A 20,316-nucleotide genomic window follows, 5' to 3' on the forward strand; every position below is an offset into this window, starting at 1 on the left:
TTTTTTTATTTCTCGATGCAGAGAGGTGTTATTTCCAAAGTCTTTTTTTTATTTTAATTTTATTTTATTCTAATTTATTTTGCTTTTTTTCTATCTAAAAAAAAGTATATATATATACATATACACGTGACTTGAAGGCTAACTTTCACCGCAGCCTAAAACAACAGGGCAGAACGTGGAAAGTGCGTACTCCTTTAAACTCAACGAGAGGAAATGGGGAATAGTTTATAAAAGAAACAGATACCAAGGGATATTATGATGTACTAGCAGTAAACTCCTACCGAGCATTTTCTGATATTAGAGGCTATAGTAATTTATACCTGCATATAAATACCGTAGACCAAAAGCCATTTTTTTTCTTGAATATTAAAAGCTGACAATTTTTATTTGATTATGCTAAATGACAATGCTATTTTAGTGAGTACAATTTTGGCTTGACAATCAGTGTAAGATTTGAATTTCAGTAAGAAGTAAAGAATGAAGCTACGGGCTATGATCTTTGATAGCTTTGGATTTAATAGTTTGGTTTTGTATAAAAAGGCACTGGCTTATGCAGCCTAATATATATACATATTTTTTAAAAGGCAAATTCAAAGCGGAAAAAGTAGTATTATATGGAACAATTACTATTTTTATTTTCATTCGATTTTGGCTTCATCAAAGAAAAGCAAGATAAGCCAGCAAATGAACTGGATTTTAGTAGCTAAAGGAGTTATAAACCATAAGTTTTAGAGACCTAAATGGAAAATTCCAAGTTATTTCGAATATATGGCCTTAATAAGCAATTTATAATAAGTCATTCGTTTTCTTGCTCGACTACTTGATATTTGTAGTAGGGTGATTACGATAATGCGTCTAGAGTCAGAAGACTAAAACAACAGCTATAGAGAGATATGTAACTATTACATCTGACTAACATGCTCCGTTTTTTTTTATACTGGTTTCAATCTATTTCTTTCGTGCGCCAAAGATCTTGCTGCCCACTCTCACATTCGTAGATCCAGCTTCCAATGCTTGCACAAAGTCATCAGACATGCCCATGCTCAGTTCCAAGCTTTTGCCAGGGATTTCAGCCTCAACTGTTTTCTTACACTCCACCAAACACTATTTGATCCAATTCATTAGCCCCAAGTCAAACATGCTTGTAAGAAAAAAATAATCATCTTTACTTCAAAGTCAGGATTTTTCTCGGCTGGTTCACGTCCAAACATGCCAATCGTCATTAGACCCTGGAGACTAAGTTGGGGACAGCTTTCGATAATGTGTTTGCACACGGTTGTGGCATCAGATGGGCTTGTACCACTCTTAGCTGGAACAATAAGAAATTTAGACAGGACACAAAGAAGAAAAAAGAAAGAAAAGAAAGAAAGGAGAAGAGATGATATTGCCTGTATTTACTTGCCTTCTTCATTGCTAGTATTGATCTGTACAAACACTCTCAATGGTTCATTTCTACCGACAGAAACACAGGCCTTATTGAGCGCATCAGCTTTCTTTGAGCTATCGACAGTCTCAACAGCAAACAGATTGGGAATGCCTACCAAAGACAAATAACCTTTCTTACTTTGTGTTCTTGTGTAAAGATTTGTTTCTAAAGAAAACCCCTATTGTGTGCGTGTTTTTTTTTACCTGCCACAGCCTTGCACTTGTTACTCTGTAGATGGCCAATAAAATGCCATTGGATGTCTCGTGGGAGCTAAATAGGACAATAGTTATAGTTATGGTTTGTGAGGTACAAGTTGAATAGCTTACCTTCTCACTCTTATCAACCAATTCTTGGACCTAGTTTGGTTGTTAAATATCACGTGCATTATAGATAGATCCAAACTCACGTAATTTTCTCCAAAGTGTCTCTGTCCAGCTTCGTAGCAATACATCAAGTCTTCAGCAGGTTTGTATTTGCTAACTGCAACCAGACGTGCCTGTAGTATAATTTATTTATTTATTTACACAGACAGAAAATCCAGAAAGATAGATATCGTCAATTGACTGTAGAGAGAGAAAAAAGAAAACTAGGTTGTTTTGACTTGCTTCTCTTTTTCCTTCGACTGCTTTGACAACTTGTGCCTGAACCTCCTTGAGGTTCTCGACTACTTGCCACTGTCTCTCGGTTGTCATTGTGAAATGTCGCTTTGGAATGGGGTTAATAGCCAGTCGACGAAGGGTCACAAGCATAAAAGTTGTTATTTTGGAAATTATTTATTTTTCACCTGTTGTGCACACATTTTACATGAATCTCAAAAACGGTAAGGGCGACGTCATCCATTTGAGAAAACAAGTCTATAGAGCCCTTTGTTGTTGTTGTTGTTGTTGCTATAAAATATATTTAGTTCTGAAATGCACAGTTGTTTTGAAGTACATGTATAAAATGAACAGATCTGATTATTGGCTATTTAAACGATACAATTGTACTTTTTATATATAAGAATTTATATATTCTCTTGGTCTTGTCAGATGATTGGAGAACCGTTCATAATCACACCCATATATTTCCCTTTGATGCTTAAAAAAAAAAAAAAAAGGTTTGGTTATCAAAACAGTAAGCTGGTGTAATCGGCATCTCAACTAAAAAATATATAGATAAAAATAACCCAAAAAAAAAGGATGGACCTGCCAAGCCAGAATGAACAAATAGGATCCCAGTCGACAATCGTTCTCTTTAGGTCATTCCTTTTATATATATATATATAAAGTACAGCTGTGGATGCTAAACTTTAAAAGATATAGTTATTTCTGTACCAGAGAGAAAGGAAACACCTTTTAAAGAAATCCGGATAAAAACATAGAATCTATAGATATATAAACCCCTTTACGATTTCACGTCTCTTTCCTTCTCTCTTTCACTTGCGTTTCTTTATACAAAGAAAAATCATTCTTCAATCATAAATCAATCATAAATCATGGGTTGCTGTTATTCACTTGAAAAGGTATTAATGATTCACACATCACCAAACTTTTCTAATCACCAATGCTTTCTTTTAGCCTACCGTCTACGAAGTTGTCCTTGATGAAAATGGCGTAGCTCACCGAGTACGTCCCGGTCAAGGTACTCATTTGATTCATGTATCAAAAGATAAAGAAACCCACATGGAAAAAAAGGTAAGAAAAAATAATAATTTGAAGACAAATAAATAACATTAATTCTAATGTTTAATGTTTAATTCTATAGATCACTTTGCCATCTTCAATATCCTCTCTCACCTGCCCAGAGGCAGCTTACAAGTCACCTCCGGCCATGAAATGGACAGCGCCGTCTCTAACCACTAAAAAGATTCATCCTGTCATTCAACCCAACAGTGAAAAGACCGAGGTTCCAACCTCATAAAACATATGGATACAGACTTGTATTGACATGAGACAATTGTTGTAAATAGTATATGTAAATCCGCTTGTTCTTCTCCTTCTCTCTATCTTTCTATCTTTATGTTATACATACATACATACATACATACACATACATACATACATACATACATATATATTCTCTTTAAAGAAAACCTACTGTATACAATAAGTATCCAAGTGGATTTTGTATTTTTATATTATTATCATTATTTACAAAATATACATTGTTCCAAATCTATTGGACAAAATAAAAACCTAAAAAATTACTACAATTTATATTTCAATGCTTTATTATTTATTTTTTTACTAGTCTCCAAGTTTACTGGTGATGCATCGGGATCATTGCTAAAATTTGTCTACCGAATGAGTCTTGGTGCGTTGGTGATACAAACCTTTAGATTCAGACAGATGAGAAGAGTATTTTAAGACAAATAAAAAATTTATTTTCAGTGATAGAAAAAAAAATCATTGTAGACAAATGTAAAGCATCGTTTCAGATACTTTAACATATATCTTAAAGGATACAAAGAAAAAACCCTGTAGAATCACAAATGAAATACCAATGACTAAACCCCAAGCCAAAGAGATTATAGAATAGAGGGATCTTGGCAAATATCCTGCCATTACGTACGGAAAATTACTGCTTTTCGCTGACGGTCAGGCAAAGACAATGACGTCTTTGGAGAACAGAAAGTTCTTATAAACAAGTATAATAACAGCAAAAGAATTATTGCCATGCAAAGTTTATGCTCAAGGGATTAGTAAACAGTCTGTTAAAATTGTTCATGAACACGGCCACTCTGCTATAAAGTAAGCAAAAGCATATTTAATTCCTAGTTCAACAGTTTATGAAATACTAAAGCATTGGAGCGAAAGCAATGGAGCTGTCTCCCCCCCCCCCCCCCTGGTCATAAAAAAACCGCCACTGAAAGCAACAAAAGAGGCTTCTAAAGTTATGTCAAATTTACTCAGGAACACACGCACGCAGGTACACACGCTTCTAAACTGATTCAGTTGGTAATAATCTTTGAAATACCGTGAATATGAAAAGCTAATGACCATAGTAACATTAAAGAGGATTATACCCACACTCTCATGAGTCAAAGAGATTATATGCGTCATTCGCGATAGACTACGCGTGATCTACAAAAGATGTTGCTTTTTCGAGAATTAATCACTAGTAGCTCGATATAGTCTAAATTTTTGCGATACTAAAGGCATAAACCACTTATCATTTTAGTTATAAAAAGGATTTGCCAATGAGAATAGCTTTTGTACGTTAATAGATCGACCTTAATGGGGCAGATAAAGCCCTTCCTAGTTTTAGGACAAAATGTACTCATTAAAGTCTTGTTTAGATAAACTCTCACACGGAATATGTCAAAAAAATATCATACCATCATCATCATTAACGTAGGGAAAGTTGTATGAATATTTGAAACAGTCTGCCTATTTTGGTATCATGGAACTGGTTTTGAAAATAAAGGACTTGTTTTCGATCCAGAAGACCTTCTTGAGTGCCAAATAAATAGTGAACTACTTGGTTGATTAAAAATAGCATCGAATAAAGGATCGGATAAACCATATGAACTCCATAAACCTTCGGTCTGAGCTTATGCTTTATTTTAATACCAAAAAACACTCATACCTGCTAATAATCTAAAATCCTGTAAATCATACCTGGCGAAAAGTAAAACTAATAGGTTAAAGGCTGACATTCTATTGGCTTATAGAAGGTTACAAACTCGTAAGCTGTTGCGAGTTCAGAGCTTTGGATCCTGTCATTTCTTATAATGTTAGGTATTCAAAGATCTTTCAGTCGTTTCCTAATCCTAAGTACATAATATTTTTTATCCACTTGATCTCCTGGTTATTCAAAGCTTACAGTAGAACACCCAACATAACCAAGAAAGTAGTACTAAAACATCGCGTACACAAAAAAAAAAGGCGTTCAAGATCTATGTACAACATATCTGGCGAACAGATATGCCTTCTCCAGATGTCTAGGCGATATGCCACATAGTACATTCGAAACAATTTTCTGGTACAAACTTTGTTAGACATAGAGCATAATGCATTTGACTAATTATGATTCTTGATGCTAACCGAGAGAAAACATCTGAAAATTTATTGAGCAGACACAGTTAAAGATATTGTCAGTGTGAGCACGCAGAAAAGATAGCCTGGCTATATATTGTCTCATGGAGCAACCGCTTTATAAAAAGTTTATTTAGATGTCAGTCTCAAGGTTACAAAATGAGCTTGGGAAATTCTATATGTGGTAATATCAGTATGGGATAAGAAAAACAAAAGTTGCTAGTTTTTGTCAAAATTTGCTATGCTTTTGGAATTCATGGCAGCCTTTTTTCTAGAGTGAATGTTGTAGTTGTACGCAATGATTCCGACAATCGATATAAACAGCCTAAATCAAGAAACGGATATGAGTCAATATTTTGGGAGTAGTACAATAAATACCCTATTAGAGTCTTCTGTGAGAGGACATCTCCATATATTAGAACCGACAAGGTGATGATAACAATTTCTTTACTGATTCCAGCCACGCTCAAAGTGACAGTATTGGTGCTTTTTATCAAATAAAGTTCTGCCAGTGTCATGCAAAACGCTGTTTATATATATATATATATATAAATAGATAAAGTTATTATTATGAGTTATTATCCTTATCCTTATCCTTATCCTTATCCTTATCCTTATTCTTATTCTTATTATTTTGATCCCTTGGTTCGTTTATAGCTATAGTCTTTATACAAATACTTACCCAGTACACCACCAATGGACATCAAACCAAATGATTCAATGACATGAGATAAACTGTCAAAATGCTTGGAGTGTTTAAATTGGTCAATTGGATTCTCGACCAACAGACTCAGGCTGAGCATTGTGATAAACATGACAGGACTAAGATAGTACAGCGTAGCAATTGGATTATTCATCCCCAACCGGTCCTGTTGTAACAGCAGCTGGGTCAAGTTCCATCGAAGACCCGATACAATAGCAGCCACCAATACAAGGCCAAATCCCAGTCTGTCAAACTTGGTTTCTCCCTCAACCGTCAGACTCACTCCAACAACCATCACCACAATAATCGTAATCAGCACCAGGCGAGGTTTTTCAAATCCAAATATAAATGAGAATAACAGCACCCATACTGGTGTACTGCTCTTGACCATCGTGTAAAACGACAGAGTGATGAACACAAGCGACGCATTCGAACAACAAATCTCAATAGCAGCAGCTACTCCGCACGGAACCTTTTATATATATATATATATTTGTACAAAAATATAACAATTATAATAATGCAAATAATAATAATAATATATATATATATATGGGTATATTAATGTCTTGTTCAACACACACACACACACACGCCCAAGGATGTTCACAGCTTTTTCTTCTTCTTTTATTATTATTATTATGATTAAAAACACAGAAATACAAAATGAAATATGTGTATATACAAAGAATGGAAAACAGACATACCACTTTGAGAAAGTAATCAGACATAGTCATGGATACTTTGGACGGAGACCGCCATCGATCACCTCCAAAAGTCATCATCAGACCAGTGATGATTGCATGCAGTAACGCGTGCATCGCACTCACCAAAAGTGGAAAATTAAAATTAAATCGATCTCGTCCCATCAAATTCTTGTTGTAAAGCGATAGCGAGGTAGAAAACATATACCACAGAAGAATATACATTAAATTCTGAAGCGTGTTTTCATGTTTGAGAATATGATGTTGAATCACATTTGAACTAGGATCTGCAATCTGAATCGACACATTCTTCTCTGACAGCAAAGGCGTTGCATAACGTATAGAATTAGTGTCCTTATAAAAAGAAAGGTTATGTGGCAGCGAGCCTTGGCGTCCGTGAGTCTTCTTTATTGGGCTAGGCAGTTGTGAAGAAGGAGTTCGCTTATGATGTTGGTGTGCTTTAATGGGATCTGGATGACTTGAACTGGTTGATGATGAGAGTGGATACAAGCCATGCTTCTTGTACTGAGGTCTTAATGCTTGTGTAGCTGACGTCACATAGCTTTCTATTGCATCCTCTCTTTCACCATAATCACCGCTCTGACGCTTCTTATCAGGTAGTATATCCAGATGAATGGCTTCCATAGAATAAGTAAAATAGGGCGAGCTATCAAAAGAGTTAAAGAGGTAGAGTAATGTGAAAGGTAATAAAGGGGTAGAAATGATAATTAATTAATCTATGGCGGAGATTGCGTCCAAAAAAAGCAAAAAGCACAAAAGAGAGAGAGAGAAAAAAAGATAACGAGTGAAAATGCCATCAAATTGAAATGTATTATAGGTGACTTTTTTTTAGACACATACTTTATTTTATTTTACTTGAATTTTAATTTATTTTTCATGTTGATTGATCAACCAAAATTATAACATCATGGCATCTCTCTCACTTGATCAGTTACTAAACAACAGAAAGGCTTCGCCATTTACTCTTATAAATGACACTGTTAATATGAGTGCTCTTCCCCTCTTGGTGGAATTCAGCTCTCGAGCCCTCGAATCACAGCAGTCTCTAATTGTCGTCTTGACCGAGACATCGCCACGTCAATGGCTAGAGTGGATCAACCCAACCTCAGCCATTCATATTATCGATTGTTATACAGATCCCATGGGCTGGGATCAGCCTATTGCACCCTACAAAATAAAGGGAGCTACGGTCGTACCCATACGCCTTGACGATATCGAACGCTCTATTCTGGCACCCGTTCTACAACAAACAAAACAATCCGAGGCTTGCCTGATAGTTGTGGACTCTGTCAATACACTTGCCATGATCTCACAGCACAAAACATACCAGCTTATTAGAGGGCTTGAGTCCCTTACCACAGGTGCGAACAACAATACATTTGTATTGATTAAAGTCCACAAGACTAGAAATTTATTTACTAAATTAGATATTATTAGATGCCATCAGATTGGTGGTCGGATATCATCGAGACATCAGATTACCTGCAACGCACGGTCCTGGGTTGGGTGATTCTTTAGATCGTCTTGCTTCTTCACTTGTCCGACTAGAGCCTCTCAAGGAAAGAACACAGTTTGAAAACCAGGCGCGTTTGACTGGATTTATGCCAGCAGATTCATTTTCTTATATGAGCTTGATGGCCAATTGGGTGAGCCGTGGTGGACTAGCCCACATAGAATGGAGACGAAAGAGTGGCAAGATCTCGTACGAGACCAATGGATTTTGCTATAACCAACGTCTTGAGATTGTGCCTGCTCTTCAGCTGACAGGTGAAATCCAAGTAAAAGAAATTGTTGAAGTCAAAGCAGATCCTATGGCCAGTCTGTCATTCAATCTCTCGCTTACCGATGAGCAGCGCAAGACTAAAGAAAACCTTGTACTTCCATACATGAAAGCCCAAAATGAAGTCCAGGTAGATGGACAAGCAAGTGGGACAATCTATTATGAACCAGACGCGGCTGACGACTTTGATGATGAGGATCCTGATGATGATCTGGATATTTAAGATACTATATATATACATATACTATGGATGCTGTAAATATAACTCTGAAAATAGTCTTTAAAAAAAACAAAAAGTTACTCTTTCTTAGGTTGGGTAGTAATTAATTGAATTTGATATTGGGCGCCATAGTACAAGTGATTTCTTGGCACACACTTGTAGTTTAAAGAAGGCAAAAAAAGGGGAATAGTGGGGTTGGAATTCAATAAACTAAAATGAGATCCAAAGTGCGCTAATAAAATAAGGCAATCATAGGCCGCGGGTGCCTTGATAAAATCATCGATTGTTGTCCAGTGATTCTTGTGCCAAGCTTTGTATGCATGTATATAGCCCTTCTTAGGCTTGATCTAACTTGTAATCGACCTTTTATTGGTACAATCTCCATATATTCACTTAATATCAATGAATGAAAAGTGAAAATAGTAATAGGAATAGACCAAAAGCATATAAATTTAGTGTATATATAACAAATCAATTATTTATTGGTATAACCTTTTAATTCTTGTAAAAATAAAATAAGAAGTATCCAGGGCAACACGCAAGAGAACATCAAAATGGCTGAAGGAACTTTTCGCAAATGCATACGGCTTATATATGTGATAAGCTTCCCAACGTTTCCTTCTTTCTATTCTGAAATAAAGGGGGGAAAGAGAAAGATAATAATAAATGAATTAAAAAAAAACAGCCAATGAAGTCCCGTCAATGCTGTTGCTGTAAGGCTTTGAAGTTTGAAGCCAGAGTGCAAAAAAAAAGACAAAGGCACATCTCATCTCATCTCACCTCATCTCATCAGTTTATCAGTCTTTACTTATAAATATGGCAATGCGTAAGCTGGCCGAAAAGGTGGCTGTTCTCGATGTGTTTCCCAAAGTGGAGATTGATAATCAGGCACGCAGCGAAAAGGGTGGAATCCTCACTATCCTCTTAACATGTTTTCTACTTCTTTTGACCATGAGTGAATTCTCAGAGTAAGAATTGTTTCTTTGAAATGCTTCGTTTGTAAAGATAAATATTAAAATTAGCATCAACTTTAAACTAAACGAACATAGATATCGCAAGATTCAGACTCGTTATCATTTTCTGGTGGATCCAACGATTGAGTCGACAATGCAGATCAACATGGACATGACAATTGCAATGCCTTGCCCTGGTAAGTAATGTAAATACTTTCTTCTTCTGCTTCTCTTTTTACTTTATAAGAGTCATTTTTTTTAAAATATATATATATATGTTTGTGAAAAATATCAGCGCTTATGGTACACGTGTATGATGCTTCTGGACAAAGAATCCATCTTACCGACGGTCTCAAATTGATTCCTGTAAGCAAAATAAGCTTTAGTGTATGTGAAGCTGTTTAAATTGTAACCTTGATTCTATTGAGACAGGCCGAGTTTTCTATCGGCTCAGCCAAAAAATACAGGTAAGATCATACTATGGCTTATTCTAGTGTATTAAATATACATGTACATTATTAGAGCCATTGACAACCCAAAGTATATTCACGAGATCATTAAGGCTGCGAACGGAAAACCTTATGATGAAGATATAGCCAGTGAGTTTTTTTTCTTTAACTATAGATTTTTGACTATCGATTCACAAATAAAGCAACGGCGGTTGATATTAACTTTACAAAGGGGATATGGGCGCATGCCGTGTGTATGGATCGATCAAGGCCAATAAGATTGCTGCCAATCTTCATATTACAGCTGCTGGTCATGGATACCGTAAGTTGTCATAACGACTAACTGTCCACAATAAACTAAGCATATATTCTATTCTTGGATATCAATAGATGGCGCATCACATACAGAACATTCAGGTAACTTGAAACAACTGAAAAGCTTCCTTTTTTTCTTGGAAAGTATTTATCATTAAATCGTATTCATATATTTAGTCATGAACTTTACCCATCGAATTGACGAGTTTTCTTTTGGAAAGCTCTATCCAAATCTTGTCAATCCGCTCGACAACAGCGTGGAAATTTCCGAAAGTCGTAAGCTGATGTTACTTGGATGTGTATTTAATTTAACTCACACTGTCAAATTTAGCATTTGAGGTCTTCCAGTATATTCTATCTATTGTACCCACAACATATATTGACTACAAACACAATGTGCTGCTTACTAACCAATATGCAGTAACTGATTCACGCAAGGCATTCAGTGAAGAAAAGGCAGCCAACATTGTTCCAGGCATCTTCTTCAAGTACGATATTGAACCTATTTCAGTCCAAATCAGTGAATCTCGCCAGTCATTTGTTCATTTTCTGGTGCGCTTGTGTGGTATTATTGGTGGATCTGTCGTTTCCGTTGGGTTTGCTTACAGAGCAGTCAAATTGTTTGTAACCGGTGGAAAAGAGGACCCCCATCTGTACGCACCTGTACACAATTTGATGCAGCGTGTCTAAGATGAACCATTTCGTTTTTTTTGTTTGTTTTTGTTTTGCTTTTATATATGTACATGTATATATATACATGTATGTGCGCATGCGACAGCTACTTATTATTTGTACTTTCTATACATACACACACACATACATAGCATAAAACAGAAATGCTAAAAGAAATAAGGAGAAAAAGAAAAAGAAAAAGAAATAAGAAAAAGACGATACTAAAAGGTAAACACCGATTATTCTAGAATTGAGGTCAAGGCCACCAAGAATACTCCAAGAAAAAAGAATGCCAAGACATAATGCTGGTGGACGTCTGCTTTGATAGCTTGAGGAAGCATACTCTACAAAAATATACACATACACATACACATACATATACATAATTTACAGTGTTATTGAATTTGATGTCAGTAGAATACGAACAAACCTGAACAGTGATCAAAGACATCATTCCGCTCACAACGCCAAATGTGATTCCAAATAAAAGGTTTTCTTGTGTTTCAGAGACATTTCTTATGGCAAATAATCCTATCAATGCACCCAAGGGCTGAGATAATCCACCAAGAATAGTTGCATAGCTGAAAGCAGATATTCTGGACCGAGTGGCGTAATAAAGCGGCAGGGAGATCATAAACCCTTCTATAAAATTATGAATTGACATGGCAATGCACACACTCAGTCCGAGACTAGTCGATGCCTGACTGGAGATGAACATGATGAGTCCTTCGGGTAATTTGTGAAATGTAATCGCAATTGCTGTCTGGATCCCAATGCTATAGTAATCCACTCCGATATTCTCGCCAAGATCATCTTGCACTGGACTATGAGAGTGACTAGTGGCATTCTCTGGTGGGTGAAAACGGAAGTGTGCTTCAGTTGACCGGATAGTACCGTACTCAATATCATGTTTGTGCATATGGTGGTGGTGAGACTTGGGACGAAGAAGATCAGTCTCGTGGCCATGATCGTGATTGCTATTATAGTCATGGTTGTTGTCATGCTCATGTTCATGGCTATTAGTGTAAGAGCTGCTATAAGCATGGTTGTGAGTATGTTCCTGGTCATGGTCATGATTGTGGACATGGTCCTGGTCCTGGTCCTGGTCCAATTGATTATGGTAATCATCGTTGTTGTGAGCATGTTCAAGCGGTGGTGTGTCAACGTGCGAGTGACTGTGATTATCTTCACAGCATACTGCATGCTCGACTGGTGGGGCACCACAAGCATGAATCGCATTTGGAGTTGTCCAGTGTATAAGACGCGTCAGCAAAAGGGTAAAGAGGGCCCCACCAAAGAAGCATATATAGGTCTTGACAGGTGACCCTAGACGCAGACTCGCTTCTGGCAAGAGGATAGACAATGATGAAAAAAGTAAAACTCCAGATGCAAGAGCCATAGACGCAGCCAAGAAGGATCTGCTCTCTAGTAATGATTCCCCATTATGCGGTTTCCATAGTTTGTCCACAAACACCACGGAAGCTTCATCAAAACATCACAGAGTTAAATACAATCGATATGACATGGGTTTACAAACGGAACATACCACCAGCAACACATGCCACCGATGAAAATATAACCATGAGCCATCCTTCAAGTAGATCAGGCTTGATCATGTCAAGGATCTTGTTCATTGAGAGAAGAGAAAGTAAAAAGAGAAAAAAGGAAAGAGTAACTGAGGAGGTACTTGTTTTCAACTCATCTGGGCCCAATGAAAAGGCTATAAAATAGGGCTGTGCTAACCTTAATTCTGGTCTGCGCAGATTTGTGTTCCCATGATGCCACACATTTAACATGACCAAAAATTTATATAATTTAAGACATCAAAAATTTCTTACCAAAGCAAACAAACTGTAACCCATTGGTTGTACAACATCAACCTTTTATTTTTAGCCCATGGCCTACACTCGAAAGCCAAAATTTCTTTAGTGCTATTTTTGCTTATAATAATAAGACACTTCTAATCATAATCTTGTGTGTCAGTCTTTCTACGAATATTTCTTTTCTTGACAGTACTAGCCGTATTTTTGCGTTTCTTGAAAACCATCTCTTCTACTTCAACGGTTTCATCGAGACTAGTGATAGTGACAGGATATTCTTTTTCCTTGATTTTGAAGTTTCTCAAGTCTTCTTCATCTTCTTCCTCTTCCTCTTCTGGCCGAGTAGGATCTTCCTTCTTTAATGCCGACGCAGATGTTTCAGAAGTATTTTGCGGAGCAGACGTAGGCTTAGGGACGACTGTTTCCCACTCTCCTGCCAATGCAATTGCACTACGGACTGCCCACTCTTCACGTCCCTGTAAAACTACTTCATCCACAGGCTCTTTATCCACATTCGGGTGCTCTGGTACAGGCATTTTCCCCTCTGAACGAGCAAAGGCATCCGAACCATATAATCCAGAGCCATACTCACCAATACCGTAAGCTTCTATTCCACTACGTACGGCTGGTGCTGGTGAAGCCTGTAAGGGAACATTTCCTGTATCTTTTCCATTATATGATAATAGAGCTGCCTTGTTGATAGTAGATAAACAAATTAATTAAGATAATTTTATTAATTTCCAGATATTGTTTGCATATTTATAGCAATCATACTAGAGTACCTTTTCAATGCGCTGTAATTCTCTACGGACACTCTCACTTTGTTTCTTCTCTTCCTTTCCACGCTTATAAACATCGCGAAGAAAATTCTCAACTTGGTTCTTATGCGCAAGACCTGTTTCGTGGATTTGAATCGACTTTTTTTTTTTAATTTAGTGTTTTAGTATTTGAATTTCGTGTTTCATCCGTAGCTTACAGGCTTGTTGTTGGCAATAAACTTTTTGCAGTACTTGCACCAATGGCGCTGTTGAGATACCCAGTAATCAGCCCTGACACAGAATATATTAATAAAAGATGTCAATTCTGAAGACAAATCAATACTTTGTTGATTAATATATTAATGATGTTGACATTACATTGGAATCGACTAGTATAATCTAATCTAAATCTATTCATCATTGTTTTATTGCATACACTCAAAAGATTGCCAGTCACATAAATCATTGTAGATTAAGCTATTGAATGATCAAAAAGTGCAAGTTCAGGTTCGTATGCATATATTTTAGCTGTAATAAAATATATATATACAAGAGAAATGTTATTTAAAAGTATGAAAATACTAGATATAAAGAAAAAACAAAGAAAAGAATTGAATAAGGTATATATATATATTAACTCCAAGATACTCTGCATAAATAAATATGGTTTCCTCTCTTGCTTTATAAAATCAGCAACAACAGCGGCATCAATACCAAAAGATTATAAACCCATTGTAACAAAAAGGTTCAATATTATTCATTTATAGGTAATTTCTAAAGTTAAAATAATGCTTTAAAGCGTATAATTCCAAACTTTCTATGATTATTTAATTCCAAATGTCACTGTTTGTGATATTATTATCGAATAAATTAATATTATAGTTATATTTGATAAACACATTCTTCCTGTTATTCTTTCTTATCTCTACTCTCGGGTTCAATTGTCTAAAATTATGCACAATTTTTTTTTAGTTGTGAATAATAGAAAGCCAAGAAGAGCAAAACAAAAAATATATTTATTTACTACAAATAAGCTAGCTATTGTAGCTGATTTCACTTTCGGGTGAAGAGCTGCTAGAAGATATCTCACTATCACTTTCTCCTTTTGCTCCTTGGTTAACACCCATAGAAGATAAATACTCCTTGTCTTTTGCTATCCACAATTTGCAATTTGCAAGCAGCAAGGAAGGATTAGCGTCCACGAGATCTTCTTGAATTTTAGCAGAAACAAGACCCCAGGCTGCAGTCCTGTCTCTTATAGACCCACTAGACTTGCTCGTTGGAAGTCCTGTAAACACACTACGTAGAATGGCCACTTTTGCATCAAGGATGGGTTTTGAGCCTTTTTCCACCTTAAACCACTGGGATGCAACTTCTTTGCAAGACCTCCCAGCCCATTTTTCGTAAGATATTCCCCCAAGAACCTATAAAGTACTCTTAGTTGTCTTATATGACCTATCGTTGTGTATGTGTTGTTACTCGTCTTTTTGCTAAACTTCTTAGCATGGACCATTCTTCTGATATGTATGAAAGACCAAGACGTTTTAAAGGACCATTGTCCTGGAGCCCAAATTTCTCCAAGACATCCTAACAAGAAAACTTTAGATACAGATATTGCTTAGAGAATAACGGAAACATACTAAGCGCATAGCAGATGTAATTGAGAACGTAGAACTTTCCGAGCAAAATAGCTCATTTAATTCACCACTGATACGTTCTTTCTGAACAGAAGTTAAAGCCGACACATCTTTTGATGCCTCCTTGAGAGTTCTGAATTCTGCCGTCAGCTTTTTGTTGCTTTTTGTTAATCTTTTTACTTCTGATTCAAGCGTCTCGATTTTTGTATTCAAATCCCTGAGTACTATAACACACACACATGTATTACATAATAGTACCAAAATAATACTCAAGGTATATGTATATACATATACATACATACATTCCTATATTATAGCTTACATTGCATGACTTCAGAGGACGTTTCTGGAGGTGCTAATGTATGTTCTATTAAGTATTCATATAATCAAAGATTCCCTGGCGTTAATAGCTTTATAATGTGTCCATTTATTTGTATTAGGCTGACCACTATGAGTTCTAGGAGTTTCGACTTGACGAGGAGGAATATGTTCAATAATACGTAGTGGAGGTGGTGGTGGTGGAGCAGGTAATGGAGTGGATATAGGGTTAGATATCGGTAAAGGCATTGGTGCCAACAATGGCATATATGCAGGAGTATATGAGTATGGGCGAGGACGAACGTGGGGGTGAGCTTGAGCTTGAGCGTGAGCTTGAGCGTGAGCTTGAGCGTGAGCATGAGCATGAGCGTGAGCGTGAGCGTGAGAGTTAGTGTTGGAGTGAGAAATGCGAGGAGCAAGTGGAAGTCTTATATTATTGGTGCGAGTAAGTAGATCTTTCTTAGAAGGTCGACCGCGCTTCCTCTTAGTAGAAAATCGGTCTATTGTGGGTTCATTTTGATTCATGTCAAGATGGCGGAATGATGGAGAGAATAAGAAACAAAAAAAAATCTGTGAAAGAAATGTTGAGTATAATTTAATCTTATTGGATGATTTTTATAGGCTGGCAATTCAATATTTTGGATACCTATATGGTAGAAAAGAATGGCTTTATTGCGAGCTTTTTTCGGGGTTTTAAGGGTTGATTTAGAGTGTTTGCAGCGTTTAGGCTTGAGATCGAGACAAGTTAAAATTCTTTTCTAGACCAATGAGAACAACAAATTGAGACAAATCACTTTTTTTTTTAGTTTTAAGTTTTTGGATAAATAAATCAGATTTACTTTGTAGACAGCCTACCATGTAATACATCTCTTAGCTACTATTCCAGGTAGGACAGTCTTCTGTACGGCGATTTGTCTTTTTTAAGACTATTAGTATACCATGATCTTGCTAAATGGAAAGTCAGATATCGAGCATATTTTTGGATGCATTGATATCTCTATTCCACAATATACTCAATTTGTTGCATTTGAGTACATTTTAGAGATGCTTTTAATCCAAAGGTCTTATTGGGCAGAGCTGCTTCGTACTACAATTTTTGCAGACCTAATAGGCTCTAAGTTACTTTGCTTGTGCGATATTCGTCGATGTATGTTAGTGCTAACTTTAATGAATTGCTTCTGGCTCTGATCTCTTCGTGTATAATTGTTGATATTGTGCCTTTTCTCTTCATTAAATACCTAAAGACAATCAACAACACTGCTTGCAAGTCTTCGAAGGTCTACCAACACTAACTGTTACATGTGAGCTAGAATATCTACTATTGAGATAATAATATGCATAAAGAGCAAAAATATATTCTTTTTGTATTACTTCTTCTTTTTAAATATATATACTATTTATCAAGTATTGGTACCATTATATTTTAGAGCATTGTCCCTCAAGACTAGTGCTCTCATTTTGCAATAACGCATAAATTATACACGCAAAGATTGAATGATATTTTGTTTTAGCCATGACACACAAACAAGTACCCGACCAAAAAGAAAGAATAGGCTGTTTTGTGTACAATGTTTTAGAAAGTATCTTATAAATTGTGCGAACCGGGTTTAATCATCTTTTTTTCTAAAAAAAAAATGTCGACATTAGGTAGCTTGTCGTATTGTTGACAAAGAAGTGAACATAAATACAGTAACATCGAATGGCTTAAAGATACTTGTGGCTGTAATAAAATTGAAGATAGAGAAGAGTTGAAAACGTAGTACAATTTACCTTATATAATAGCCACAAAAATAACCTTTTCTTTTCAGAAAAAGGTTATAGAAATAAACTTTGTTAAATTTGAGCCGGCTTTGTGTTTTATTCTCTTAGTGATATATAATTGTTGATATTAATAAATAAATAAAATATCACTATATTGGTATAAACTTGTCATATTTTAATGGAGTATGAAGTCATTCAAGAAAACTGTAATTAAGTATTACGCTGGACCTAGATGTAATATATATATATATATATATATATATATATATATTGTTTATATAAAAGCAAAATGGGAAAGTATTATGACTAATGGTGTATATTATCAGTCGGAATGGTATTATTTGCCATGAGGTTTAACTGGTTCAAGAATTATGGGCCCCTGTGGTAACGCCATTCCTCCAAATTTCAGGTCAGGCTTGATCGTATTTTCTAGAGGTTTAGTTGAATCACTCCCTCTTGCTTGTGATAAGTTTTCATTATGGATCTGATTAGCAGTTATTTCATCTTTGCCAACTAGCTCCTCTACATGAGCATTGGCGCTTAAATATCTGTTTCGTTTCTTAGACACAAAGAAGAAGAGTCCTCCTATAATACCAATCTAAAGTTTTAAGATTGTAAAAAAAGCCGATAAGAAAAGTATTACATATAAAAAAGATCGCTCAGAAATTATAACTTACGCCTACAATAGATCCAATAACGATACCTGCAATAGCACCTCCAGAGATATTGGATGAACTATCGCCACCTTCATTAATTCCTTCGCTCCCTTGTGGGGACGAAGAATTAGGAAAATCAATCGGTGGGCTAGAATCAGATGGTAAAATATTCGTAGGTGCATTTGTCCATTTCCAAGTAGTCATGTCGAGAGCGACGTTAATATCAGAGTTGAAGGTCCCATCATTTCCACCGAATAAAACAAGCATATATTTTCCAAGAACAACGACTATTAACCAGAAAAAAAATTAGTTTTACAGTCAATAGATTAAATCTAAAAATAATATATTCACCAGAATGTCTACATCTTGGAGTAGGTGGAGTTCCAGTTGTTTCCTGTGGAGACCAAACCGCGTCATCAAGATTAAATAGCCAAAGATCGTTCATCGCTTTTCCAGAATCTAGTGTAAATTGATCAATTAATCTTTTGCAAAGGCTACAAATCCAAATTTAATAGACTTACCATTACAACCACCAAACATGACAACTGTACGATTGCTAGAATCTATATGTAGATGTATAATGTTATGTATTAACAGTTTTATAAATGAAAGTACAGAGAAATCTATTTCAATGCCCTTTTGTAAAGTACCTATGATTGTAGAGTGTCCCCATCTTGCAGGAGGCAAACTTCCACTTGTAGATCTTATGTTTTTCCATTTGCTGTATACACCTGTTTGTGGACTAACGACAGTAATATCACTCATAGAAGCAGTTACTTCTGTAGCAGAAAGTTGTTTGCCGCCAAAAATAAAAAGGGATCTATAAACATAAGAGTAAACCATGGAAGAAGCCCAAGTAAACGGTGGGAGCTGTGTTTCATTTTGAGGCTTAACAGATGGTCCATCAGCTCCTGTCTAAAAGATATAAAGTTAACGGGATAATACTAGACTTTTATGATTTGTACTTTGAATATGAAAGAAAAAATTCTAAATATATATAGTTCTTCTAATAGATCCATACCTTAGCATTTATGTAATACACTGTATTACGGTATGTAGTATTTGATTGGTCATAACCAGTTAAAGGAGATCTAAGAAAGGTAAAAAATAAGTATGGTAGACAATGTCAATATTTGATTCTTTTTTTTTTACGTTTGACCACCAAAACTATAAAGAATGTCGTTTACAAGAGCAGAAGAAGCATCAACTCTATAAAGATCCCATGATAAACAATAAGTGGATTGTACACTACACTCAGTTATACTATATATACATGTATGTATTGACTTACACTGGTTTGTTTTTGTTAGTCTGGTTCCATTGATTACTTGACACACTGTACTTGAATCCTGAGTTATAGTTACAGGAAGTACACACAATACCGCCTTGAATGTAAAATGTATCAGTTCCAGGAAATCCAGTGAACGTAAAACGGGACGCAGCGCTTGGTCTGATGCCGTTTGGGTCGCCTGGAATATCAGTCCATTGTGGCTCTGAGAGATCGAGTACGCTATTGCCAGTAATATTTAAAGCATAGACTAAAATTTGCTGAGAGTTCTCCGAGAACGGTTCTCCACCTAAATACAGTCAAAAAGTCAAGTAAAAGAATCAATATCAATATTAATATCTGTAATTTGTATGCAAAGCCATATTCTTTAAAGAGAAAGATATTTTACCAAAGCAGTATATTTGCTCTGTCCGATCAATGTAGGTGCATCCTATATATGTGTTTAATATTTTTTATAAAAGAAAAAGAAGTCAATATAAAAATGTGTTGACGAATGGTAAGAGTTTCATGATTATAGATAGTAGGCATATACCTTGGCCCCAACGAGGATCTATTGCGTAAACGACTCTCGTTAAGACAAGAAAAATAATAGCAGAAAATATACTACGCATCATGGAATAAAAGATAAGTAAACAAGAAAGAGGATGCTGATTTGAGAAGTTCAACGTTAATCACATTTACATTGTAAATAGACATAAATTGTACTACTTGTTGGAGTTGAAAAAAAAAGAGTATAGTGATACTTGTAAGCCATTGTGCGACAGGTATGCAAAAAAAAACTAGTGTCCAAAAGATCTAAACGTATATTGCTTAAATAAA

General features: G+C 35.8%; 9 protein-coding genes across 9 annotated transcripts; 4 read left to right on the forward strand and 5 right to left on the reverse strand.

Annotated features, from left to right (window-relative positions):
* Positions 1-761: 761 nt before the first annotated feature.
* Positions 762-2,143, reverse strand: PHYBLDRAFT_129247 (hypothetical protein). Its single transcript, XM_018429272.1, has 7 exons — positions 2,032-2,143; positions 1,833-1,922; positions 1,753-1,782; positions 1,630-1,696; positions 1,403-1,537; positions 1,170-1,309; positions 762-1,104 (listed from the first exon to the last, which is right to left on the reverse strand). The coding sequence occupies exons 1-7, from the start codon at positions 2,116-2,118 to the stop codon at positions 949-951; spliced, it is 705 nt and encodes a 234-aa protein (XP_018298600.1). The 5' UTR covers positions 2,119-2,143; the 3' UTR covers positions 762-948.
* A 713-nt stretch (positions 2,144-2,856) lies between these two features.
* PHYBLDRAFT_156916 (hypothetical protein) lies at positions 2,857-3,620 on the forward strand. The gene is made up of 3 exons (XM_018433532.1): positions 2,857-2,927; positions 2,983-3,099; positions 3,170-3,620. The coding sequence occupies exons 1-3, from the start codon at positions 2,901-2,903 to the stop codon at positions 3,323-3,325; spliced, it is 300 nt and encodes a 99-aa protein (XP_018298601.1). The 5' UTR covers positions 2,857-2,900; the 3' UTR covers positions 3,326-3,620.
* Positions 3,621-5,661: 2,041 nt separating this feature from the next.
* PHYBLDRAFT_105311 (hypothetical protein) lies at positions 5,662-7,074 on the reverse strand (the record flags this gene model as incomplete). Its single annotated transcript, XM_018427894.1, has 4 exons — positions 5,662-5,767; positions 5,821-5,968; positions 6,125-6,617; positions 6,853-7,074. The coding sequence occupies 4 exons, from the start codon at positions 7,072-7,074 to the stop codon at positions 5,662-5,664; spliced, it is 969 nt and encodes a 322-aa protein (XP_018298602.1).
* Positions 7,075-7,748: 674 nt separating this feature from the next.
* PHYBLDRAFT_178657 (hypothetical protein) lies at positions 7,749-9,107 on the forward strand. Its single transcript, XM_018438022.1, has 2 exons — positions 7,749-8,231; positions 8,308-9,107. Exons 1-2 carry the CDS (start codon positions 7,778-7,780, stop codon positions 8,871-8,873), a joined length of 1,020 nt encoding a protein of 339 aa, XP_018298603.1. The 5' UTR covers positions 7,749-7,777; the 3' UTR covers positions 8,874-9,107.
* A 527-nt stretch (positions 9,108-9,634) lies between these two features.
* Positions 9,635-11,768, forward strand: PHYBLDRAFT_120490 (hypothetical protein). The gene is made up of 9 exons (XM_018428744.1): positions 9,635-9,838; positions 9,920-10,020; positions 10,119-10,189; positions 10,256-10,290; positions 10,346-10,422; positions 10,505-10,594; positions 10,663-10,683; positions 10,759-10,863; positions 10,919-11,768. The coding sequence occupies exons 1-9, from the start codon at positions 9,687-9,689 to the stop codon at positions 11,275-11,277; spliced, it is 1,011 nt and encodes a 336-aa protein (XP_018298604.1). The 5' UTR covers positions 9,635-9,686; the 3' UTR covers positions 11,278-11,768.
* Positions 11,769-13,219: 1,451 nt separating this feature from the next.
* Positions 13,220-14,303, reverse strand: PHYBLDRAFT_184357 (hypothetical protein; the record flags this gene model as incomplete). Its single annotated transcript, XM_018438919.1, has 5 exons — positions 13,220-13,771; positions 13,862-13,996; positions 14,056-14,179; positions 14,216-14,226; positions 14,274-14,303. 5 exons carry the CDS (start codon positions 14,301-14,303, stop codon positions 13,220-13,222), a joined length of 852 nt encoding a protein of 283 aa, XP_018298605.1.
* A 568-nt stretch (positions 14,304-14,871) lies between these two features.
* PHYBLDRAFT_161207 (hypothetical protein) lies at positions 14,872-16,317 on the reverse strand (the record flags this gene model as incomplete). Its single annotated transcript, XM_018434357.1, has 5 exons — positions 14,872-15,261; positions 15,317-15,424; positions 15,478-15,698; positions 15,797-15,841; positions 15,921-16,317. The coding sequence occupies 5 exons, from the start codon at positions 16,315-16,317 to the stop codon at positions 14,872-14,874; spliced, it is 1,161 nt and encodes a 386-aa protein (XP_018298606.1).
* A 414-nt stretch (positions 16,318-16,731) lies between these two features.
* PHYBLDRAFT_161208 (hypothetical protein) lies at positions 16,732-17,259 on the forward strand (the record flags this gene model as incomplete). The annotated part of the gene is made up of 3 exons (XM_018434358.1): positions 16,732-16,939; positions 17,037-17,093; positions 17,198-17,259. 3 exons carry the CDS (start codon positions 16,732-16,734, stop codon positions 17,257-17,259), a joined length of 327 nt encoding a protein of 108 aa, XP_018298607.1.
* Positions 17,260-17,890: 631 nt separating this feature from the next.
* Positions 17,891-20,111, reverse strand: PHYBLDRAFT_161209 (hypothetical protein; the record flags this gene model as incomplete). The annotated part of the gene is made up of 10 exons (XM_018434359.1): positions 17,891-18,151; positions 18,231-18,496; positions 18,561-18,668; positions 18,731-18,772; positions 18,860-19,124; positions 19,231-19,300; positions 19,362-19,472; positions 19,501-19,786; positions 19,886-19,927; positions 20,030-20,111. 10 exons carry the CDS (start codon positions 20,109-20,111, stop codon positions 17,891-17,893), a joined length of 1,533 nt encoding a protein of 510 aa, XP_018298608.1.
* Between the last annotated feature and the right edge of the window lie 205 nt (positions 20,112-20,316).

The sequence above is a fragment of the Phycomyces blakesleeanus genome, assembly GCF_001638985.1.
Source record: "Phycomyces blakesleeanus NRRL 1555(-) unplaced genomic scaffold PHYBLscaffold_1, whole genome shotgun sequence".
In the NCBI taxonomy this organism is placed as follows: Eukaryota; Fungi; Mucoromycota; class Mucoromycetes; order Mucorales; family Phycomycetaceae; genus Phycomyces; species Phycomyces blakesleeanus.